This window comes from Coturnix japonica, unplaced genomic scaffold (genome assembly GCF_054131305.1).
Source record: "Coturnix japonica strain WE unplaced genomic scaffold, WE-NBRP24 Scf060, whole genome shotgun sequence".
NCBI lineage: Eukaryota > Metazoa > Chordata > Aves > Galliformes > Phasianidae > Coturnix > Coturnix japonica.
This window is the reverse complement of record NW_028188963.1, coordinates 296,065-317,743: the sequence shown is the minus strand read 5'-3', so window position 1 is coordinate 317,743 and position 21,679 is coordinate 296,065. Positions and strand designations below refer to the sequence as shown.

The 21,679-nt window shown below is 54.4% G+C and overlaps 1 protein-coding gene across 2 annotated transcripts; it reads right to left on the bottom strand.

Annotated features, from left to right (window-relative positions):
- Positions 1-964: 964 nt before the first annotated feature.
- LOC116652698 (sodium channel regulatory subunit beta-1-like) lies at positions 965-15,475 on the bottom strand. Of its 2 annotated transcripts, XM_085533419.1 has the most exons (7): positions 15,256-15,475; positions 14,038-14,131; positions 10,274-10,440; positions 7,767-8,007; positions 5,355-5,493; positions 2,361-3,957; positions 965-1,780 (listed from the first exon to the last, which is right to left on the bottom strand). In XM_085533419.1, exons 2-6 carry the CDS (start codon positions 14,081-14,083, stop codon positions 3,894-3,896), a joined length of 657 nt encoding a protein of 218 aa, XP_085389545.1. In that variant the 5' UTR covers positions 14,084-14,131; positions 15,256-15,475; the 3' UTR covers positions 965-1,780; positions 2,361-3,893. The 2 variants fall into 2 exon arrangements, with proteins under 2 accessions (XP_085389545.1, XP_085389544.1); XM_085533418.1 differs by lacking the exon at positions 15,256-15,475 and having other exon boundaries at positions 14,038-14,182.
- Between the last annotated feature and the right edge of the window lie 6,204 nt (positions 15,476-21,679).

Sequence of the window (21,679 nt, the reverse complement as noted above, 5' to 3'; positions counted from 1 at the left end):
TGGCATTTTCAGACCCAAAAATGGCAATTTCAGACCCCAAAATGGCATTTTTAGACCCAAAATGGACACAAAATTGGTATTTTCAGCCCCAAAATTGGCATTTTCAGACCCCAAAATGGCATTTTTAGACCCAAAATGGACACAAAATTGGGATTTTCAGCCCCAAAATTGGCATTTTTAGACTCAAAATAGACCCAAAAATGGCATTTTCAGCCACAAAAATGGAATTTTCAGATCCAAAATTGGGATTTTCAGACCCAAAATGGACCCAAAATTGGCATTTTTAGACCCAAAATGGACCCAAAATTGGCATTTTCAGCCCCAAAATGGCATTTTTAGATCCAAAAATGGACCAAAATTGGCATTTTCAGACCCAAAATTGGTATTTTCAGCCCCAAAATGGTATTTTTAGCCCCAAAACGGACCCAAAAATGGCATTTTTAGACCCAAAATTGGCATTTTTAGCCCCAAAATGGACCCAAAATTGACATTTTCAGCCCCAAAAATGGCATTTTTAGACCCCAAAATGGACCCAAAATTGGCATTTTTAAACCCAAAAATGGTATTTTCAGCACCAAAAATGGGATTTTCAGACCCAAAATGACATTTTTAGATCCAAAATTGGCATTTTTAGACCCAAAATGGACCAAAAATTGACATTTTTAGACCCCAAAATGGCATTTTTAGACCCAAAATGGACCCAAAATTGGCATTTTCAGCCCCAAAAATGGCATTTTTAGACCCAAAAATGGGATTTTCAGACCCAAAATGGACCAAAATTGGCATTTTCAGACCCAAAAATGGCATTTTTACTCAAAATGGACCCAAAATTGGCATTTTTAAACCCAAAAATAACAGTTTTAGCCCCAAAACAATAGACCCAAAAATGGCATTTTTAGACCCCAAACTGAGGTCCCTGAAGCTCATTTGCATACGGTTCATTTGCATAAACCACGCCCCCAGCTCGTCAGCAAGTGATAAATATAGAGATATATATTTGCGCTGTGTTATTTGCATATCATTTGCATACCGCCCCGCCCCCTTTGGCACAGTTTACACGCTGGCTCATTTGCATATCGCACTCCTCATTTGCATATCGCAGTCCTCATTTGCATATCACAGTCTCCCTCATTAACAAAGTGCTCGTTTGCAGTGGTGCTCAGTGCTCATTTGCATATCACCTTCCTCATTTGCATGTCCAACTCATTTGCATGCCTTGTCCCTCATTTGCATGTCGAGTCTCATTTGCATGTCAAACTCATTTGCATGTCAAGCTCCTCATTTGCATACAGTCGCTCCCACGCGGCTCGGTTCTCATTTGCATTCCATGTCCTTCATTTGCATGTCGTCCTCATTTGCATGTCGACCTCATTTGCATGTCGACCTCATTTGCATGTCGACCTCCTCATTTGCATACGATCGCTCTCATTTGCATATGGCTCTCAGTTCATTTGCATATCAGTCCAACCCTCCCGTGTCATGCGCGTGCTCATTAGCATAACCCATGCCTCATTTGCATACCACGGCTCTGATTGGTGCGTCACATTCATTCGCAGTGCTCATTTGCATATTAATTAATATCCCCCCCCCCAAAAAAATGACCCAAAAAAGCAGAAATTCACCCCAAAAATAAATAAAATAAATAAAACCCTATAAATCAAACAGAGGCCCATGCAGAAATAAATAATTAATCATTAATTAATTAACAAACTCATTAAGAACTCATGAATATTCATCAGCAATCGCCCCTTTGGCTCAACAATGGGATCCTATAGGAAGACTATGGGAGCCATTGGATCCTATTGATCCTATAGGGAAATAATGGGTGCCATTGGATCCTATAGATCCTATAGGGAAACCATGGGATCCTATAGATCCTATAGGAACACCATTGGATCCTATAGATCCTATAGGAACACCATTGGATCCTATAGATCCTATAGGAACACCATTGGATCCTATAGATCCTATAGGAAAACTATGGGTGCCATTGGATCCTATAGATCCTATAGGAGCACCCAGACCCCATAGATCCTATAGGAACACCCATAGGTGCCATTGGATCCTATAGATCCTATAGGGAAACCATTGGATCCTATAGATCCTATAGGGAAACCATGGGAGCCATTGGATCCTATAGATCCTATAGGGAAACCATGGGATCCTATAGATCCTATAGGAAAACTACGGGTGCCATTGGATCCTATAGATCCCATAGGAGCACCCAGACCCCATAGATCCTATAGGAACACCCATAGGTGCCATTGGATCCTATAGATCCTATAGGAGCACCCATGGGAGCCACTGGATCCTATAGATCCTATAGGAGCACCCTGACCCCATTGATCCTATAGGAGTACCCATGGGAGCCATTGGATCCTATAGATCCTATAGGAAAACTATGGGAGCTATTGGATCCTATAGATCCTATAGGAGCACCCTGACCCCATTGATCCTATAGGAGCACCCATGGGAGCCATTGGATCCTATTGATCCTATAGGAAAACTATGGGAGCCATTGGATCCTATAGATCCTATAGGAGCACCCTGACCCCATAGATCCTATAGGAACACCCATGGGTGCCATTGGATCCTATAGATCCTATAGGAGCACCCATATGGATCCTATAGATCCTATAGGAGCACCCTGACCCCATAGATCCTATAGGTGCACCCATGGGTGCCATTGGATCCTATTGATCCTATAGGAGCACCCAGACCCCATTGATCCTATAGGAGCACCCATATGGATCCTATAGATCCTATAGGAGCACCCAGACCCCATAGATCCTATAGATCCTATAGATCCTATAGGAGCACCCGTATGGATCCTATAGATCCCATAGGAGCACCCTGACCCCATAGATCCTATAGGAGCACCCATGGGAGCCCCCAGACCCCATTTATTGCACATAAGCACCCATAGGTGCCCCCAGACCCCATATATCCCATAGGAGCACCCATAGGTGCCCCTATAACCCCATATATATTATATGGGACCACCTATGGGTGCCCCTAAATCCTATATGAGAGCACCCATGGGTGCCCGCAGACCCTATAGATCCTATAGGAGCACCCATGGGCGCCCCCAGACCCTATAGATCCTATAGGAGCACCCATGGGCGCCTCCAGACCCTATAGATCCTATAGGAGCACCCATGGGTGCCCCCAGACCCTATAGATCCTATAGGAGCACCCATGGGTGCCCCCAGACCCTATAGATCCTATAGGAGCACCCATGGGTGCCCCCAGACCCCATATAACCCCATAAGGGGGGGGTTTATTGCAATGGGAGGGGGGTATAGGGGGGTATAGGGGATATAGGGGATATAGGGGGGTATAGGGGATATAGGGAGGTATAGGGGGATATAGGGGATATAGGGGATATAGGGGGGTATAGGGGGATATAGGGGGATATAGGGGGGTATAGGGGATATAGGGGATATAGGGGGGTATAGGGGGGTATAGGGGTTATAGGGGGATATAGAAGGGTATAAGGAGGGTATAGAGGGGTATAGGGGGGTACAGGGGGGTATAGGGGATATAGGGGATATAGGGGGGTATAGGGGGTATATTGGGGTATAGGGGATATAGGGGGATATAGGGGGGTATAGGGTGATATAGGGTGTTATAGGGGGGGTATAAGGGGGATATAGAAGGGTATAGGGGGGTATAGGGGGCTATAGGGGGCTATAAGGGCTATAGGGAGGGTATAGGGGGATATAGGGGGTTATAGGGGGGGTATAGGGAGGGGATAGGATTGTATAGGGGGCTATAGGGGCTATAGGGGGGTATAGGGGGTTATAGGGTTGTATAGGGTTGTATAGGGGCTATAGGGGGGGTATAGGGTTGTATAGGGTTGTATAGGGGCTATAGGGTCTATAGGGCGCCCCCTACTCGGCCACCTGCACCGCGGCGCAGTTCTCTTTGCTCTCGGTGATGGCCAGGTACTCGGAGCTGGGGAGAACAATGGGGTCAGCTGGGAAACAGACCCCCCCTATAACCCCCTACATCCCCCAATTGAGCCCCAAATCCCCCCATATCCCCCCATATCTCCCCATAGGGGCCCCATAACCCCCCATATCTCCCCATAGGGACCCCATATCCCCCCATATCTCCCCATAGGGGCCCCATAACCCCCCATATCTCCCCATAGGGACCCCATATCCCCCCGTATCACCCCATATCCCCCCATTGAGCCCCATAGGGACCCTATATCCCCCCATATCCCCCCCATAACCCCCCCATATCCCCCCATAGGGACCCCATATCCCCCCATATCCACCCATATCCCCCCCTATCCCCCTTTGATCCCCTCATACACCCCCATATCCCCCCCATATCCCCCCCATATCCCCCCATTGAGCCCCATATCCCCCCCATAACCCCCCATTGAGCCCCATAGGGACCCCATAACCCCCCATAACCCCCCATATCTCCCCATATCCCCCCATAACCCCCCATATCTCCTCATAGGGACCCCATAACCCCCATATCCCCCCATTGAGCCCCATATATCCCCTCCTAACCCCCAAATATCCCCCCATATCCCCGTTTGATCCCCTCATACACCCCCATATCCCCCCCATAACCCTCCACATCCCCCACTGAGCCCCATAGCCTCCCATATCCCCCCATAATCCCCCCATATCCCCCTCATAACCCCCCATATCCCCCCTATATCCCCCCATAACCCCCCATATCCCCCCATTGAGCCCCATAGGGACCCCATAACCCCCCATTGAGCCCCATATCCCCTCACTGAGCCCCATAGCCCCCCCATAACCCCCCATTGAGCCCCATATCCCCTCAGTGAGCCCCATAGCCCCCCATATCCCCCCCATAACCCCCCATTGAGCCCCATATCCCCTCACTGAGCCCCATAGGCCCCCATATCCCCCCATATCCCCCCCATAACCCCCCATTGAGCCCCATATCCCCTCACTGAGCCCCATAGCCCCCCATATCCCCCCATATCCCCCCCATAACCCCCCATTGAGCCCCATATCCCCTCACTGAGCCCCATAACCCCCCATATCTCCCCCATAACTCCCCATATCCCCCCCATAACCCCCCATTGAGCCCCATATCCCCTCACTGAGCCCCATAGCCCCCCATATCCCCCCATTGAGCCCCATTTCCCCCCATATCCCCCCATAACCCCCCCATATCCCCCCATTGAGCCCCATGGCCCCCCATATCTCCCCATAGGGACCCCATATCCCCCCATATCCCCCCATATCTCCCCATAGGGACCCCATATCCCCCCATATCTCCCCATATCTCCCCATAGGGACCCCATATCCCCCCATATCTCCCCATATCCCCCCATATCCCCCCCCATATCCACTCACGCGCTGTCTGGGGGCGGTGCTGACGCAGCCGCCACCTTCCTGTAGCAATAGAGCATCTCAGCCGCCAGCCACAGTGTGAGCAGCACGATCAGGACGTACATCAGCACCTCGGACACGATGCTGGCCAGGTCCCGGCGCTCTGAGGGTTAAAAACACCCCCCCCCCATTGACTAAAACACGACCCCCCACCCAATAAACCCCTCCCCTTGATCTCTATGGCAAAGTCTGCCTGGCAACAGGCCACGCCCCCTCCCTTAAGCCACGCCCACAGCACGTCTAAGCCACGCCCCCACCCAGTAACCCTTCACATCCACCAATGCAAAGTCTGCCTGGCAACAGGCCACGCCCCCAAGGCTAAGCCACGCCCACTTCATGTAAGCCACGCCCCCACCCATTAACCCAATGCAAACTCTGCCTGGCAACAGGCCACGCCCCCAAGGCACAGGCCACGCCCACATCCTCTAAGCCACGCCCACTTCGTGTAAGCCACGCCCATCTGGTCTAAGCCACGCCCCTACCCAATATCCCAGGCCCCCCAAATCACCAATGCAAAGTCTGCCCGGCAACAGGCCACGCCCCCTCCCCTTAAGCCACGCCCACCTGGTCTAAGCCACGCCCCCACCCACTAAACCCCTCCCCATGATCTCTATGGCAAAGTCTGCCTGGCAACAGGCCACGCCCCCAAGGCAAAGCCACGCCCACCTATAAGCCACGCCCACTTTGTGTAAGCCACGCCCCCACCCATTAACCCACCCACCCCCAATGCAAAGTCTGCCCGGCAACAGGCCACGCCCCCTCCCGTAAGCCACGCCCACAGCACGTCTAAGCCACGCCCCCACTCTCTCAAGCCACGCCCCCTATGATAAAGCCACGCCCCCATCTTCTAAGCCACGCCCCCACCCAATAACAATCCCCCTTCATCCCCAATGCAAAGTCTGCCTGGCAACAGGCCACGCCCCCTCCCTTAAGCCACGCCCCCCTCTCAAGCCACGCCCACACTCTCTTAAGCCACGCCCCCAGCTCGTGAAAGCCACCTCGAATAGGCCACGCCCCCACCCACTAAAGCCCCCACCCTCCACCAATGCAAAGTCTGCCTGGCAACAGGCCACGCCCCTTCCCTTAAGCCACGCCCCCAGCTCGTGTAAGCCACGCCCACCTCGAATAGGCCACGCCCCCACCCGCTAAACCCCCCCACTCTCCACCAATGCAAAGTCTGCCTGGCAACAGGCCACGCCCCCTCCCTTAAGCCATGCCCCCACTCTCTTAAGCCACGCCCCCGCTCGTGCAAGCCACGCCCATCCTCTTAAGCCACGCCCACATCGAATAGGCCACGCCCCCAATAACTAACCCCCTCCACCCCCCCAATCCACCAATGCAAAGTCTGCCTGGCAACAGGCCACGCCCCCTCCCTTAAGCCACGCCCCCACTCTCTTAAGCCACGCCCCCTCCTGCTTAAGCCACGCCCCCTAGTCAAGCCTTGCCCCCATCTTCTAAGCCACGCCCCCACCCAATATCAACCCCCCTTCACCCCCAATGCAAAGTCTGCCTGGCAACAGGCCACGCCCCCTCCATTAAGCCACGCCCCCACTCTCTTAAGCCACGCCCCACTCTCTCAAGCCACGCCCCATTCTCTCAAGCCACGCCCCTCTCTTGCTTGAGCCACACCCCCTCCATTAAGCCACGCCCCCACTCTCTCAAGCCACGCCCCCTCCTGCTTAAGCCACGCCCCTTAGTCAAGCCACGCCCCCTTGCTCAAAGCCACGCCCCCTCTCTTAAGCACCGCCCCTTACTCATGCTCCGCCCTCTCTTGCTTAAGCCACGCCCCCTTTCTCAAGCCACGCCCCCACTCTCTCAAGCCACGCCCCCATCTTCTAAGCCACGCCCCCACCCAATATCAATCCCCCTTCATCCCCAATGCAAAGTCTGCCTGGCAACAGGCCACTCCCCTCCCTTAAGCCACGCCCACACTCTCTCAAGCCACGCCCCTCCTGTAAGCCACGCCCCTTCTCTTAAGCCACGCCCCTCCCTCAAGCCACGCCCCCTCCTGCTTAAACCACGCCCCTTAATAAAAGCCAAACCTTTACTCAAAGCCACGCCCCCAATCTCTAAAGCCCCGCCCCTTACTCAAACCACGCCCCCCTTAAGCCACGCCCCCACTCTATCAAGCCCCGCCCACTCAAAGCCACCCCTCTCCCTTAGGCCACGCCCCCTCCTGCTTAAGCCACGCCCCCTTACCCAAAGCCCCGCCCCCTCTTAAACCCCGTCCCTTACTCAAGCCCCGCCCACTCTTGCTTAAGCCACGCCCCCTCCCTTAAGCCACGCCCCCTCCGTTAAGCCACGGCCCCCCTCCCTTAGGCCACGCCCCCTCCCTTAAGCCCCGCCCCCCCCCCCTTCTCTTAAAGGCACAGCGACCTTTTTCCACCACGGCCAGCTTGACGCTCTTGTTGCGGGCCAGGCTGTAGGTGTAGCCCTCGAAGGTCAGGTTACGCCGCAGCCGACACACGTAGAGCCCGGCGTGGGGCCGCCCCACGGCTGAGAGGTGCACGGACAGGTCCTGGATGTCCCGAGTGCCGCGGGATCCATTCCATGTTAACAGCCCTTGGAAAGGACCTGGGGCAACCCAGGCACCATCCTCGGCTGTGTAATGGAGGATCTGTGGGGCACAGACATGTAAGTGTGGGGCTGGGACACAGTGGGACCCATAGTGATACATAGGGACCCATAGAGACCCATAGAGACCCATAGAGACCCATAGGGACCCCATAGGACCCCATAGAGACCCCATAGAACCCCATAGAGACACATAGAGACCCATAGAGACCCATAGGGACCCATAGAGACCCATAGGGACCCATAGGGACCCCATAGGGACCCATAGAGACCCATAGAGACCCCATAGAGACCCCATAGGGACCCATAGAGACCCATAGGGACCCATAGGGACCCCATAGGGACCCCATAGACCCCCATAGCCCCCCGCAGAGCCCCCATAAAGCCCCAGAGTCCCATAAAGACCCCATAGAGATCCATAGAGACCCCATAGAGCCCAATGAGACTCCATAGGAGACCATAGGGACCCCATAGAGACCCATAGGGACCCATAGGGACCCCTTAAGGACCCATAGGGTCCCCCCCCCCCAACCAAAGCCCATAGGGACAGCATAGAACCCCATAGAGACCCATAGAGACCCCATAGGATCCCATAGAGACCCATAGAGACCCATAGGGACCCATAGAGACCCCATAGACCCCCATAGCCCCCCGCAGAGCCCCCATAAAGCCCCAGAGTCCCATAAAGACCCCATAGAGATCCATAGAGACCCCATAGAGCCCAATGAGACCCCATAGGAGACCATAGGGACCCCTTAGGGACCCATAGGGACCCCCCCACCCCATCAGAAGCCCATAGAGACCCATAGAGACCCATAGGGACCCATAGGGACCCCATAGGGACCCATAGAGACCCATAGAGACCCATAGGGACCCATAGGGACCCATAGAGACCCCATAGAAGCCCATAGGGACCCCATAGAACCACATAGAAGCCCATAGGGACCCCATAGGGACCCATAGGACCCCATAGGGACCCCATAGAACCCCATAGAGACCCATAAAGACCCCATAGAGATCCATAGAGACCCCATAGAGCCCAATGAGACTCCATAGGAGACCATAGGGACCCCATAGAGACCCATAGGGACCCATAGGGACCCCTTAAGGACCCATAGGGTCCCCCCCCCCCAACCAAAGCCCATAGGGACAGCATAGAACCCCATAGAGACCCATAGAGACCCCATAGGATCCCATAGAGACCCATAGAGACCCATAGGGACCCATAGAGACCCCATAGACCCCCATAGCCCCCCGCAGAGCCCCCATAAAGCCCCAGAGTCCCATAAAGACCCCATAGAGATCCATAGAGACCCCATAGAGCCCAATGAGACCCCATAGGAGACCATAGGGACCCCTTAGGGACCCATAGGGACCCCCCCACCCCATCAGAAGCCCATAGAGACCCATAGAGACCCATAGGGACCCATAGGGACCCCATAGGGACCCATAGAGACCCATAGAGACCCATAGGGACCCATAGGGACCCATAGAGACCCCATAGAAGCCCATAGGGACCCCATAGAACCACATAGAAGCCCATAGGGACCCCATAGGGACCCATAGGACCCCATAGGGACCCCATAGAACCCCATAGAGACCCATAGAGACCCCATAGAGACCCATAGGGACCCATAGAGACCCATAGAGACCCCATAGAGACCCCATAGGGACCCATAGGAGACCATAGGGACCCATTGAGACCCCACAGAAGCCCATAGAGACCCATAGAGACCCATAGAGACCCCATAGAAGCCGATAGGGACCTCATAGAACCCCATAGAGACCCCATAGAAGCCCATAGGGACCCCATAGAAGCCCATAGGGACCCATAGGACCCCATAGAGACCCATAGGACCCCATAGAGACCCCATAGAAGCCCATAGAGACCCCATAGAAGCCCATAGGGACCCATAGGACCCCATAGAGACCCATAGAGACCCCATAGAGACCCATAGGGACCCATAGGGAACCATTGGGACCCATAGAGACCCATAGGGACCCCATAGAACCCCATAGAGACCCATAGAGACTCCATAGAACCCCATAGGGACCCCATAGAGACCCATAGGGACCCATAGGGACCCCATAGAGACCCATACAGACCCATAGAGACCCCATAGAGACCCATAGGACCCCATAGAACCCCATAGAGACCCCATAGAAGCCCATAGGGACCCCACAGAGACCCATAGAGACCCCATAGAGACCCATAGGGACCCATAGAGACCCATAGAGACCCCATAGAACCCCATAGGATCCCCATAGAGACCCATAGGGACCCATAGGGACCCATAGACCCCCCCTACCTTGGTGAACTCGGGGGCTCCCTCGGCCCTGAAGAACCATTCACCTTCAGCCTCAGCCGGGGTCTCACTGCGTCTCTTACAGGCGATACAAAGCAGTTTGAATGGGGCTCCCAATACGGCTTCAGTCTCCGAATCCACCTCCACGCAACCCCCCGAGACCCCCGGAGCTGTAATAGGGAGAAAGGGAGAGAGAATTAAGGGAAAAAACCCCCAAATTTTGGGGTGAAAAAGTTGGATTTGGGGGGGGATTCGAAGGGAGGGCAGTGAGTTGAGGTCACCCATCCAAGGGTTGAACGGTGCAGACCCTGCTTAGCTTCTAAAGTGTTATGAGGGGAAAATTGGGTGAAAAACAGGGAGAAAATTGGGTGAAAAACCCTAAAATTAAGCCCGAAAATATGAATGGGGAAATATGGGGGGGGTCACAAAGGGGGACCTCAAAAATTGGGGATTTGGGGGTGAAAAATTGAAGATTTGGGACATGAAATGTTGCAGGTAGGTTGGGGTCACCCATCCAAGGGCTGAACGGGGCAGACCCTGCTTAGCTTCTAAAGTGTTATGAGGGGAAAATTGGGTGAAAAACAGGGAGAAAATTGGGCGAAAAACCATAAAATTAACCCCAAAAATATGAATGGGGAAATATGGGGGGGGTCACAAAGGGGGACCCGAAAAATTGAGGAATTTGGGGTGAAAAATTGAAGATTTGGGACAGGAAGAGAAAGGGATGTATTGGGGTCACCCATCCAAGGGCTGAACGGGGTGGACCCTGCTTAGCTTCTACAGTGGTAAGATGGGAAAAATGGGTGAAAAACAGGGAAAATTGGGTGAAAAACCGTAAAATTAACCCCAAAAATATGAATGGGGAAATATGGGGGGGTCACAAAGGGGGACCTCAAAAATTGGGGATTTTGGGGTGAAAAATGGAAGATTTGGGACATTAAATGTTGCGGGTAGGTTGGGGTCACCCATCCAAGGGCTGAACGGGGCAGACCCTGCTTAGCTTCTAAAGTGGTAAGGGGGGAAAAATGGGTGAAAAACGGGGAAAATTGGGTGAAAAACCGTAAAATTAAGCCCGAAAATATGAATGGGGAAATATGGGGGGGGTCACAAAGGGGGACCCCTAAAATTGAGGAATTTGGGGTGAAAAATTGAAGATTTGGGACATTAAACGTTTCAGGTAGGTTGGGGTCACCCATCCAAGGGCTGAACGGGGCAGACCCTGCTTAGCTTCTAAAGTGTTATGAGGGGAAAATTGGGTGAAAAACGGGGAAAATTGGGTGAAAAACAGAAAATTGGGCGAAAAACCCTAAAATTAAGCCCGAAAATATGAATGGGGAAATATGGGGGGGGGTCACAAAGGGGGACCCCTAAAATTGAGGAATTTGGGGTGAAAAATTGAAGATTTGGGACAGGAAGAGAAAGGGATGTATTGGGGTCACCCATCCAAGGGCTGAACGGGGCAGACCCTGCTTAGCTTCTAAAGTGGTAAGGGGGGAAAAATGGGTGAAAAACGGGCAAAATTGGGTGAAAAACCGTAAAATTAACCCCAAAAATATGAATGGGGAAATATGGGGGTGTCACAAAGGGGGACGTCAAAAATTGGGGATTTTGGGGTGAAAAATGGAAGATTTGGGACATGAAATGTTGCAGGTAGGTTGGGGTCACCCATCCAAGGGCTGAACGGGGTGGACCCTGCTTAGCTTCTAAAGTGTTATGGGGGGAAAATTGGGTGAAAAACAGGGAGAAAATTGGGTGAAAAACCCTAAAATTAAGCCCGAAAATATGAATGGGGAAATATGGGGGGTGACAAAGGGGGACCTCAAAAATTGGGGATTTTGGGGTGAAAAATGGAAGATTTGGGACATTAAATGTTTCAGGTAGGTTGGGGTCACCCATCCAAGGGCTGAACGGGGCAGACCCTGCTTAGCTTCTAAAGTGTTATGAGGGGAAAATTGGGTGAAAAACGGGGAAAATTGGGTGAAAAACCGTAAAATTAACCCCAAAAATATGAATGGGGAAATATGGGGGGGGTCACAAAGGGGGACCCCTAAAATTGAGGATTTTGGGGTGAAAAATAGAAGATTTGGGACAGGAAGAGAAAGGGATGTATTGGGGTCACCCATCCAAGGGCTGAACGGTGCAGACCCTGCTTAGCTTCTAAAGTGTTATGAGGGGAAAATTGGGTGAAAAACGGGGAAAATTGGGTGAAAAACCGTAAAATTAACCCCAAAAATATGAATGGGGAAATATGGGAGGGGGTCACAAAGGGGGACCCCAAAAATTGAGGAATTTGGGGTGAAAAATTGAAGATTTGGGACAGGAAGAGAAAGGGATGCATTGGGGTCACCCATCCAAGGGCTGAACGGGGCGGACCCTGCTGAGCTTCAGAGCTCCTATGGGGGGGGGGTCCTAGGTTTGGGTCCTGGAAGATTCCTATGGGGGTTTTAAGGGGACTTTGGGTCCTGGAAGGTTTATAGGGAGGTCTAGGGGATATTCAAGGTCCTGGAAGGGTAATGGGGGGGTCCTGGGAAGGTTTAAGGTCCTGGAAGTTTCATGGGGGGGTCTAGGGGACATTCAAGGTCCTGGAAGGTTCATATTGGGGTCCTGGAAGGTTTACAGGGGGGTTCAGGGGACATTCAAGGTCCTGGAAGGATAATGGGGGGGTCCTGGGTAGGTTTGAGGTCCTGGAAGGTTCCTATAGGGGTCCTAAGTGGGGCTTTGGGTCCTGGAAGGTTTCTAGGGGGGTTCAGGGGACATTCAAGGTCCTGGAAGGGTAATGGGGGGGGGTCCTGGGAAGGTTTAAGGTCCTGGAAGGTTCATGGGGGGGTCTAGGGGACATTCAAGGTCCTGGAAGGTCTATGGGGGGTCCTGGGCAGATCTGAGGTCCTGGAAGATTTATGGGGGGGCCCTGAGGGGGCTTTGGGTCCTGGAAGGTTTACAGGGAGATCTAGGGGACATTCAAGGTCCTGGAAGGTTCCTATGGGGGTCTTAAGGGGGGCTTTGGGTCCTGTAAGGATAATGGAGGGGGGGGTCCAGGGTAGGTTTGAGGTCCTGGAAGGTTCCTATGGGGGTCCTGAAGGGGCTTTGGGTCCTGGAAGGTTTATAGGGGGTTCAGGGCACATTCAAGGTCCTGGAAGGTTCATGGGGAGTCCAGGGTAGGTTTAGGGTCCTGGAAGGTTTATGGGGGGGTCCTAGTAGGTCTGAGGTCCTGGAATGTTAATGGGGTAAGTCCTGGGGAGATTCAAGGTCCTGGAAGGTCTATGGGGGGGTCCTGGGTAGGTTTAGGGTCCTGGAAGGTTCCTATGGGGGTCCTAAGTGGGGCTTTGGGTCCTGGAAGGTTTCTAGGGGGGTTCAGGGGACATTCAAGGTCCTGGAAGGGTAATTGGGGGGGTCCTGGGAAGGTTTATGGGGTCCTGGAAGGTTTATGGGGGGTCTAGGGGACATTCAAGGTCCTGGAAGGTTCCTATGGGGGTCCTGAAGGGGTTTTGGGTCCTGTAAGGATAATGGGGGGGGGTCCAGAAGAGGTTTGAGGTCCTTGAAGGTTCCTATGGGGGTCCTGAAGGGGTTTTGGGTCCTGGAAGGTTTATAGGGGGATCCTGGGATGGTTCTGGGGGTCCCGAAAAGCTCTTTAAAGGTCCTGGAAGGTTCAGTGGGGGGAGGGGCGGGGACAGGACGACTTTGAGAGGTCCTTGAAGGGCTCCTATGGGGATGGGGGGGGGTCCCGAAATAGGGGGGGGGGTTATTTGGGGGGGGGTTGGGGGTCTCACCCATTAAGAGGCCGAGCAGGAGCAGAGCGGGGCCCATAAAGGCCATGACGGGCCGGGCCCGGTTCGGGCCTCTTCGTGGGGACCCTTCAGGGCTCTTCGGGTCCGTTCGGAAACGTTCGGGTCACTGCAGACCCCTTCGGGTCTCTTCGGGTCCAGTTCAGGTCCGGTTCGGGTCCGTTCGGGTCCGTCCGGAGGCGTTCGGGTGACCGCAGACCCCTTCGGGTCTCTTCGGAACTCTTCGGGTCTCTTCGGGTCCGTTCGGAACCGTTCGGGTCACTGCAGACCCCTTCGGAACACTTCGGGTCCAGTTCGGGTCCGTTCGGAGGCGTTCGGGTGACCGCAGAGCGTTTCGGGTCTCTTCGGGTCCGATTCGGGTGTCTTCGGAACTCTTCGGGTCCGTTCGGAGGCGTTCGGGTCACTGCAGACCCCTTCGGGTCTCTTCGGGTTTCTTCGGGTCCCTTCGGCAACGTTCGGGTGACCTCAGAGCTCTTCGGAACACTTCGGATCCGGTTCGGGTCCGTTCGGGTCCGTTCGGAGGTGTTCGGGTGACCGCAAAGCGCTTCGGGTCTCTTCGGGTCCGATTCGGGTCTCTTCGGGTCTCTTCGGGTCCGTTCGGAAGCGTTCGGGTCACTGCAGACCCCTTCGGAACACTTCGGGTCCAGTTCGGGTCCGGTTCGGGTACTATCGGGTCCCTTCGGAAGCGTTCGGGTGACCTCAGAGCTCTTCGGAACTCTTCGGGTCCGTTCGGAGGCGTTCGGGTCACTGCAGACCCCTTCGGAACTCTTCGGGTCCGATTCGGGTACTTTCGGGTCTGTTCGGGTCCGTTCGGACGCGTTCGGGTCACTGCAGACCCCTTCGGAACACTTCGGGTCTGTTCGGAGGCCTTCGGGTCCGGTTCGGGTCCGTTCGGGTCCGTTCGGACGCGTTCGGGTCACTGCAGAGCGCTTCGGGTCTCTTCGGGTCCAGTTCGGACACTTTCGGGTCTCTTCGGGTCCGTTCGGAGGTGTTCGGGTCACTGCAGACCCATTCGGAACACTTCGGGTCCGTTCGGAGGCCTTCGGGTCCGTTCGGGTCCGTTCGGAACCGTTCGGGTCACCGCAGAGCGCTTCGGGTCTCTTCGGGTCCGGTTCGGGTCCGTTCGGGTCCGGTTCGGGTCCGTTCGGAGGCGCTCGGGTCACTTTAGAGCGTTTCGGGTCTCTTCGGGTCCGATTCGGGCACTTTCGGGTCCGTTCGGAAACGTTCGGAAACGTTCGGGTCACTGCAGACCCCTTCGGAACTCTTCGGGTTCAGTTCGGGTCCGTTCGGAAGCGTTCGGGTTCGGTTCGGGTACTTTCGGGTCCCTTCGGAGGCGTTCGGGTGACCTCAGAGCTCTTCGGAACACTTCGGATCCGGTTCGGGTCCGTTCGGGTCCGTTCGGAGGCGTTCGGGTCACTACAGACCCCTTCGGGTCTCTTCGGGTCTCTTCGGGTCCGTTCGGAACCGTTCGGGTCACTGCAGCCCCCTCGGAACACTTCGGGTCCAGTTCGGGTCTGTTCGGGTCTGTTCGGGTCCGTTCGGACGCGTTCGGGTCACTGCAGACCCCTTCGGGTCCGGTTCGGGTTCAGTTCGGGTCCGTTCGGAAGCGTTCGGGTCCGGTTCGGGTATTTTCGGGTCCGTTCGGAGGTGTTCGGGTCACTGCAGAGCGTTTCGGGTCTCTTCGGGTCTCTTCGGGTCCGATCGGAAGCGTTCGGGTGACCGCAGACCCCTTCGGAACTCTTCGGGTCCAGTTCGGGTCCGTTCGGAGGCCTTCGGGTCCGGTTCGGGTCCAGTTCGGGTCCGTTCGGACGCGTTCGGGTGACCGCAGAGCGCTTCGGGTCTCTTCGGGTCCAGTTCGGGTCTCTTCGGAACACTTCGGGTCTCTTCGGGTCCCTTCGGAAACGTTCGGGTCACTGCAGACCCCTTCGGAACACTTCGGGTCCAGTTCGGGTCCGTTCGGACACCTTCGTGTCCCTTCGTGTCCCTTCGGGTATTTCCGTCTCCCGTTCGGGTCCCTTCGGAAGATGCCCCAGCGTCGTTCGGGTGCCGACTTCCGGTTTTCAGCGAACTTCGGCTGTTTCCGGATCCGCTCGGCGGTCACGTGTGGGGTTGTGGGCGGGGCTAAACGAGGCCACGCCCCTTTAAAATGGCGGCGATTGGAGCCGAAATGCCCCAAAATCCCTTAAAATCACCCCAAAAAAAACCCCAAATCTGCAGCTCAATGAACACAAGTGGATCCAGAGTGACACCATAGACCCCAATGGGTCCTCACTGACCCCATAGATCACAATGGGACCCCATTCACCCCATAGACCCCAATGGGTCCCCATAGACTTTAATGTGTCCCCATTGACCCCAATGGCCCCATAGACCCCATTGATTCCAATGGCCCCATTGACCCCATTGATCCCAATGGCCCCATTGATTCCAATGGCCCCATAGACCCCATTGACCCCATTGATCCCAATGGCCCCATTGATTCCAATGGCCCCATAGACCCCATTGACCCCATTGATCCCAATGGCCCCATTGATTCCAATGGCCCCATAGACCCCATTGATTCCAATTAACCCCATAGCCCCCATTGACCCCACAGACCCCATAGACCCCATTGATTCCAATTGACCCCATTGTCCCCATAGACCCCATAGGCTCCATTGACTCCAATTGACCCCATAGACCCCAATGACCCCATAGACCCCATAGGCTCCATTGACCCCACAGACCCCATTGACCCCATAGACCCCATTGATTCCAATTGACCCCATAGATCCCAATGTGACCCCATTGACCCCATAGACCCCATTGATCCCAATGGCCCCATTGACCCCATAGATCCCATAGACCCCATAGACCCCATTGATTCCAATTGACCCCATTGTCCCCATAGACCCCATAGGCTCCATTGACTCCAATTGACCCCATAGACCCCAATGACCTCATTGGCCCCATAGACCCCATAGACCCTAATGGGTCCCTATTGATCCCAATGGCCCCATTGACCCCATAGACTCCAATTGACCCCATAGACCCCAATGTGTCCCCACAGACCCCATAGACCCCACAGACCCCATAACTCCCCATCCATCCACTCTGAAGCAATGCTGGCCAATGGCTGAACTTTATTGGACCACTCCACAGTGCCCCATAGGGCTGCACAGCGCCCCATATCCCCCCATAGAGCCCCATAGGACACTATAGGACCCCATATCACCCCATAGGGCCCCACAGGACACTATAGGACCCCATATCACCCCATAGGGCTGCATATCACCCCATAGAGCCCCATAGAACACTGTAAGGCCCCATAGAGCCCCATAGGAACCTCATAGAGCCCCATACCACCCCATATCACCCCACAGGACAGTGTAGGACCCCACAGAGCCCCATACAAACCCCATAGGGCCCCATAGAGCCCCACATCACCCCATAGAGCCCTATAGGGCCCCATATTGCCCAATAGAGCTCCATAGTGTCCCATAGAACCCCATATCATCTCATAGAGCCCCAGACGACACTGTAGGACCCCACAGAGCCCTATAGGGCCCCATATCACCCCATATCACCCCACAGAGCCCCATAGGACACTGTATCACCCCATATCGCCCCATAGGACACTGTAGGACCCCATAGAGCCCTATAGGGCCCTGTATCACCCCATATCACCCTATAGGGCCCCATATCACCCCATAGAGCCCTATAGGACACTGTAGGACCCCATATCGCCCCATAGGATGCTGTAGGGCCCCATATGACCCCATATGACCCCATATCGCCCCATATCGCCCCACATCGCCCCATAGATCACTTGTAGAACTCGTGCTCCTGCTCGTCCTTCCTGATGACGCTCTTGTAGGCCTTCTCACCCTATAGGGCCCCATATCACCCCATATCACCCCATAGTGCCCCATATCACCCCATATCACCCCATAGCGCCCCATAGATCACTTGTAGAACTCATGCTCTGTATTATCCCATAGAGTCCCATAGAGTCCCATACCACCCCATATCACCCCATAGTGCCCCATATGACCCCATATCACCCCATAGCGCCCCATAGATCACTTGTAGAACTCGTGCTCCTGCTCGTCCTTCCTGATGACGCTCTTGTAGGCCTTCTCACCCTATAGGGCCCCATATCACCCCATATGATCACCCCATATCACCCCATATCACCCCATAGGGCCCCATAGAGCCCCATAGGACACTGTAGGACCCCATATGACCCCATATCACCCCATAGGGCCCCATAGAGCCCCATAGGACACTGTAGGACCCCGTATCACCCCATATGACCCCATATCACCCCATAGGGCCCCATATCACCCCATATCACCCCACAGATCACTTGTAGAACTCATGCTCTGTATTATCCCATAGAGCCCCATAGGACACTGTAGGATCCCATATGACCCCATATCACCCCATATGACCCCATATCACCCCATAGAGTCCCATATCACCCCATAGGGCCCCACATCGCCCCCCCCATATCACTTGTAGAACTCGTGCTCTGTAGGACCCCATAGAGCCCTATAGGGCCCCATATCGCCCCATAGGACATTGTAGGACCCCATATCACCCCATATCACCCCATAGGACACTGTAGGACCCCACAGAGCCCTATAGGGCCCCATATCGCCCCACATCGCCCCCCAGATCACTTGTAGAACTCGTGCTTTGTAGGACCCCATATCACCCCATATCACCCCATAGGGCCCCACAGATCACTTGTAGGGCCCCATATCACCCTATAGGGCCCCATATGACCCCATATCGCCCCATATCGCCCCACATCTCCCCATAGATCACTTGTAGAACTCGTGCTCCTGCTCGTCCTTCCTGATGACGCTCTTGTAGGCCTTCTCACCCTATAGGGCCCCATATCACCCCATATCACCCCATATGACCCCATATGACCCCATATCACCCCATATGACCCCATATCACCCCATATCGCCCCACATCTCCCCATAGATCACTTGTAGAACTCGTGCTCCTGCTCGTCCTTCCTGATGACGCTCTTGTAGGCCTTCTCACCCTATAGGGCCCCATATCACCCCATATCACCCCATAGTGCCCCATATCACCCCATAGGGCCCCATATCACCCCATAGGGCCCCATAGAGCCCCATAGGACACTGTAGGACCCCATATGACCCCATATTGCCCCATAGCGTCCCACATCGCCCCACAGATCACTTGTAGAACTCATGCTCTGTATTACCCCATAGAGCCCCATAGGACACTGTAGGATCCCATATGACCCCGTATCACCCCACAGAGCCCTATAGTGCCCCATATCACCCCATATCACCCCACATCTCCCCACAGATCACTTGTAGAACTCGTGCTCCTGCTCGTCCTTCCTGATGATGCTCTTGTAGGCCTTCTCACCCCATATCACCCCATATGGCCCCATAGAGCCCCATAGGACACTGTAGGATCCCATATGACCCCATATGACCCCATTGATTCCAATTGACCCCATAGATCCCAATGTGACCCCATTGACCCCATAGACCCCATTGATCCCAATGGCCCCATTGACCCCATTGATTCCAATTGACCCCATTGTCCCCATAGACCCCATAGGCTCCATTGACTCCAATTGACCCCATAGACCCCAATGGCTCCCCATTGATCCCAATGGCCCCATTGACCCCATAGACCCCATTGACCCCATAGACCCCATTGATTCCAATTGACCCCATAGATCCCAATGTGACCCCATAGATCCCATAGACCCCATTGACTCCAATTAACCCCATAGACCCCAATGACCCCATTGACCCCATAGACCCCATTGATTCCAATTGACCCCATTGATCCCATAGACCCCATAGGCTCCATTGACTCCAACTGGCCCCATAGACCCCATAGACCCTAATGGGTCCCCATAGATCCCAATGTCCCCACAGACCCCATAGACCCCAATTTCCCCATTGACCCCATAGACCCCATTGATTCCAATTGACCCCATTGACCCCAATTGACCCCATAGATCCCCACATGTCCCTATTGATCCCAATGGCCCCATTGATCCCATAGACCCCAGTGTGACCCCATTGACCCCAATGTCCCCATTGACCCCATAGGCTCCATTGACCCCACAGACCCCATTGACCCCATAGACCCCATTGATTCCAATTGACCCCATAGATCCCAATGTGACCCCATTGACCCCATAGACCCCATTGATCCCAATGGCCCCATTGACCCCATAGATCCCATAGACCCCATAGACCCCATTGATTCCAATTGACCCCATTGTCCCCATAGACCCCATAGGCTCCATTGACTCCAATTGACCCCATAGACCCCAATGACCTCATTGGCCCCATAGACCCCATAGACCCTAATGGGTCCCTATTGATCCCAATGGCCCCATTGACCCCATAGACTCCAATTGACCCCATAGACCCCAATGTGTCCCCACAGACCCCATAGACCCCACAGACCCCATAACTCCCCATCCATCCACTCTGAAGCAATGCTGGCCAATGGCTGAACTTTATTGGACCACTCCACAGTGCCCCATAGGGCTGCACAGCGCCCCATATCACCCCATAGGGCCCCACAGGACACTATAGGACCCCATATCACCCCATAGGGCCCCACAGGACACTATAGGACCCCATATCACCCCATAGGGCTGCATATCACCCCATAGAGCCCCATAGAACACTGTAAGGCCCCATAGAGCCCCATAGGAACCTCATAGAGCCCCATACCACCCCATATCACCCCACAGGACAGTGTAGGACCCCACAGAGCCCCATACAAACCCCATAGGGCCCCATAGAGCCCCACATCACCCCATAGAGCCCTATAGGGCCCCATATTGCCCCATAGAGCTCCATAGTGTCCCATAGAACCTCATATCACCTCATAGAGACCCCATAGGACACTGTAGGACCCCATATCATCCCATAGTGCCCCACAGTGTCCCATATCACCCCACAGCGCCCCATAGAGCCCTATAGGACACTGTAGGACCCCATATCACCCCATAGAGCCCCATAGGACACTGTATCACCCCATATCGCCCCATAGGACACTGTAGGACCCCATAGAGCCCTATAGGGCCCTGTATCACCCCATATCACCCTATAGGGCCCCATATCACCCCATAGAGCCCTATAGGACACTGTAGGACCCCATATCGCCCCATAGGATGCTGTAGGGCCCCATATCACCCCATATCACCCCATAGAGCCCCATATCACCCCATAGGACACTGTAGGACCCCATATCGCCCCATATGACCCCATATGACCCCATATCGCCCCATATCGCCCCACATCGCCCCATAGATCACTTGTAGAACTCGTGCTCCTGCTCGTCCTTCCTGATGACGCTCTTGTAGGCCTTCTCACCCTATAGGGCCCCATATCACCCCATATCACCCCATATCACCCCATAGTGCCCCATATCACCCCATAGCGCCCCACATTGCCCCACAGATCACTTGTAGAACTCGTGCTCCTGCTCGTCCTTCCTGATGACGCTCTTGTAGGCCTTCTCACCCTATAGGGCCCCATATCACCCCATATCACCCCATATCGCCCCATAGCGCCCCATATGACCCCATATTGCCCCATAGCGCCCCATAGGGCCCCACAGA

Bases quoted from the DNA above. Each gene is read 5' to 3' on its own strand.
- LOC116652698 (XM_085533419.1), bottom strand. From the start codon at position 14,083: ATGGCCTTTATGGGCCCCGCTCTGCTCCTGCTCGGCCTCTTAATGG. The intron at 5,494-7,766 runs GTCGCTGTGCCT...TTTAACCCTCAG, and splicing joins GCTGGCCGTGGTGGAAAAAG to AGCGCCGGGACCTGGCCAGC. The intron at 3,958-5,354 runs GTGAGTGGATAT...TGTTCTCCCCAG, and splicing joins GCACCGCCCCCAGACAGCGC to CTCCGAGTACCTGGCCATCA.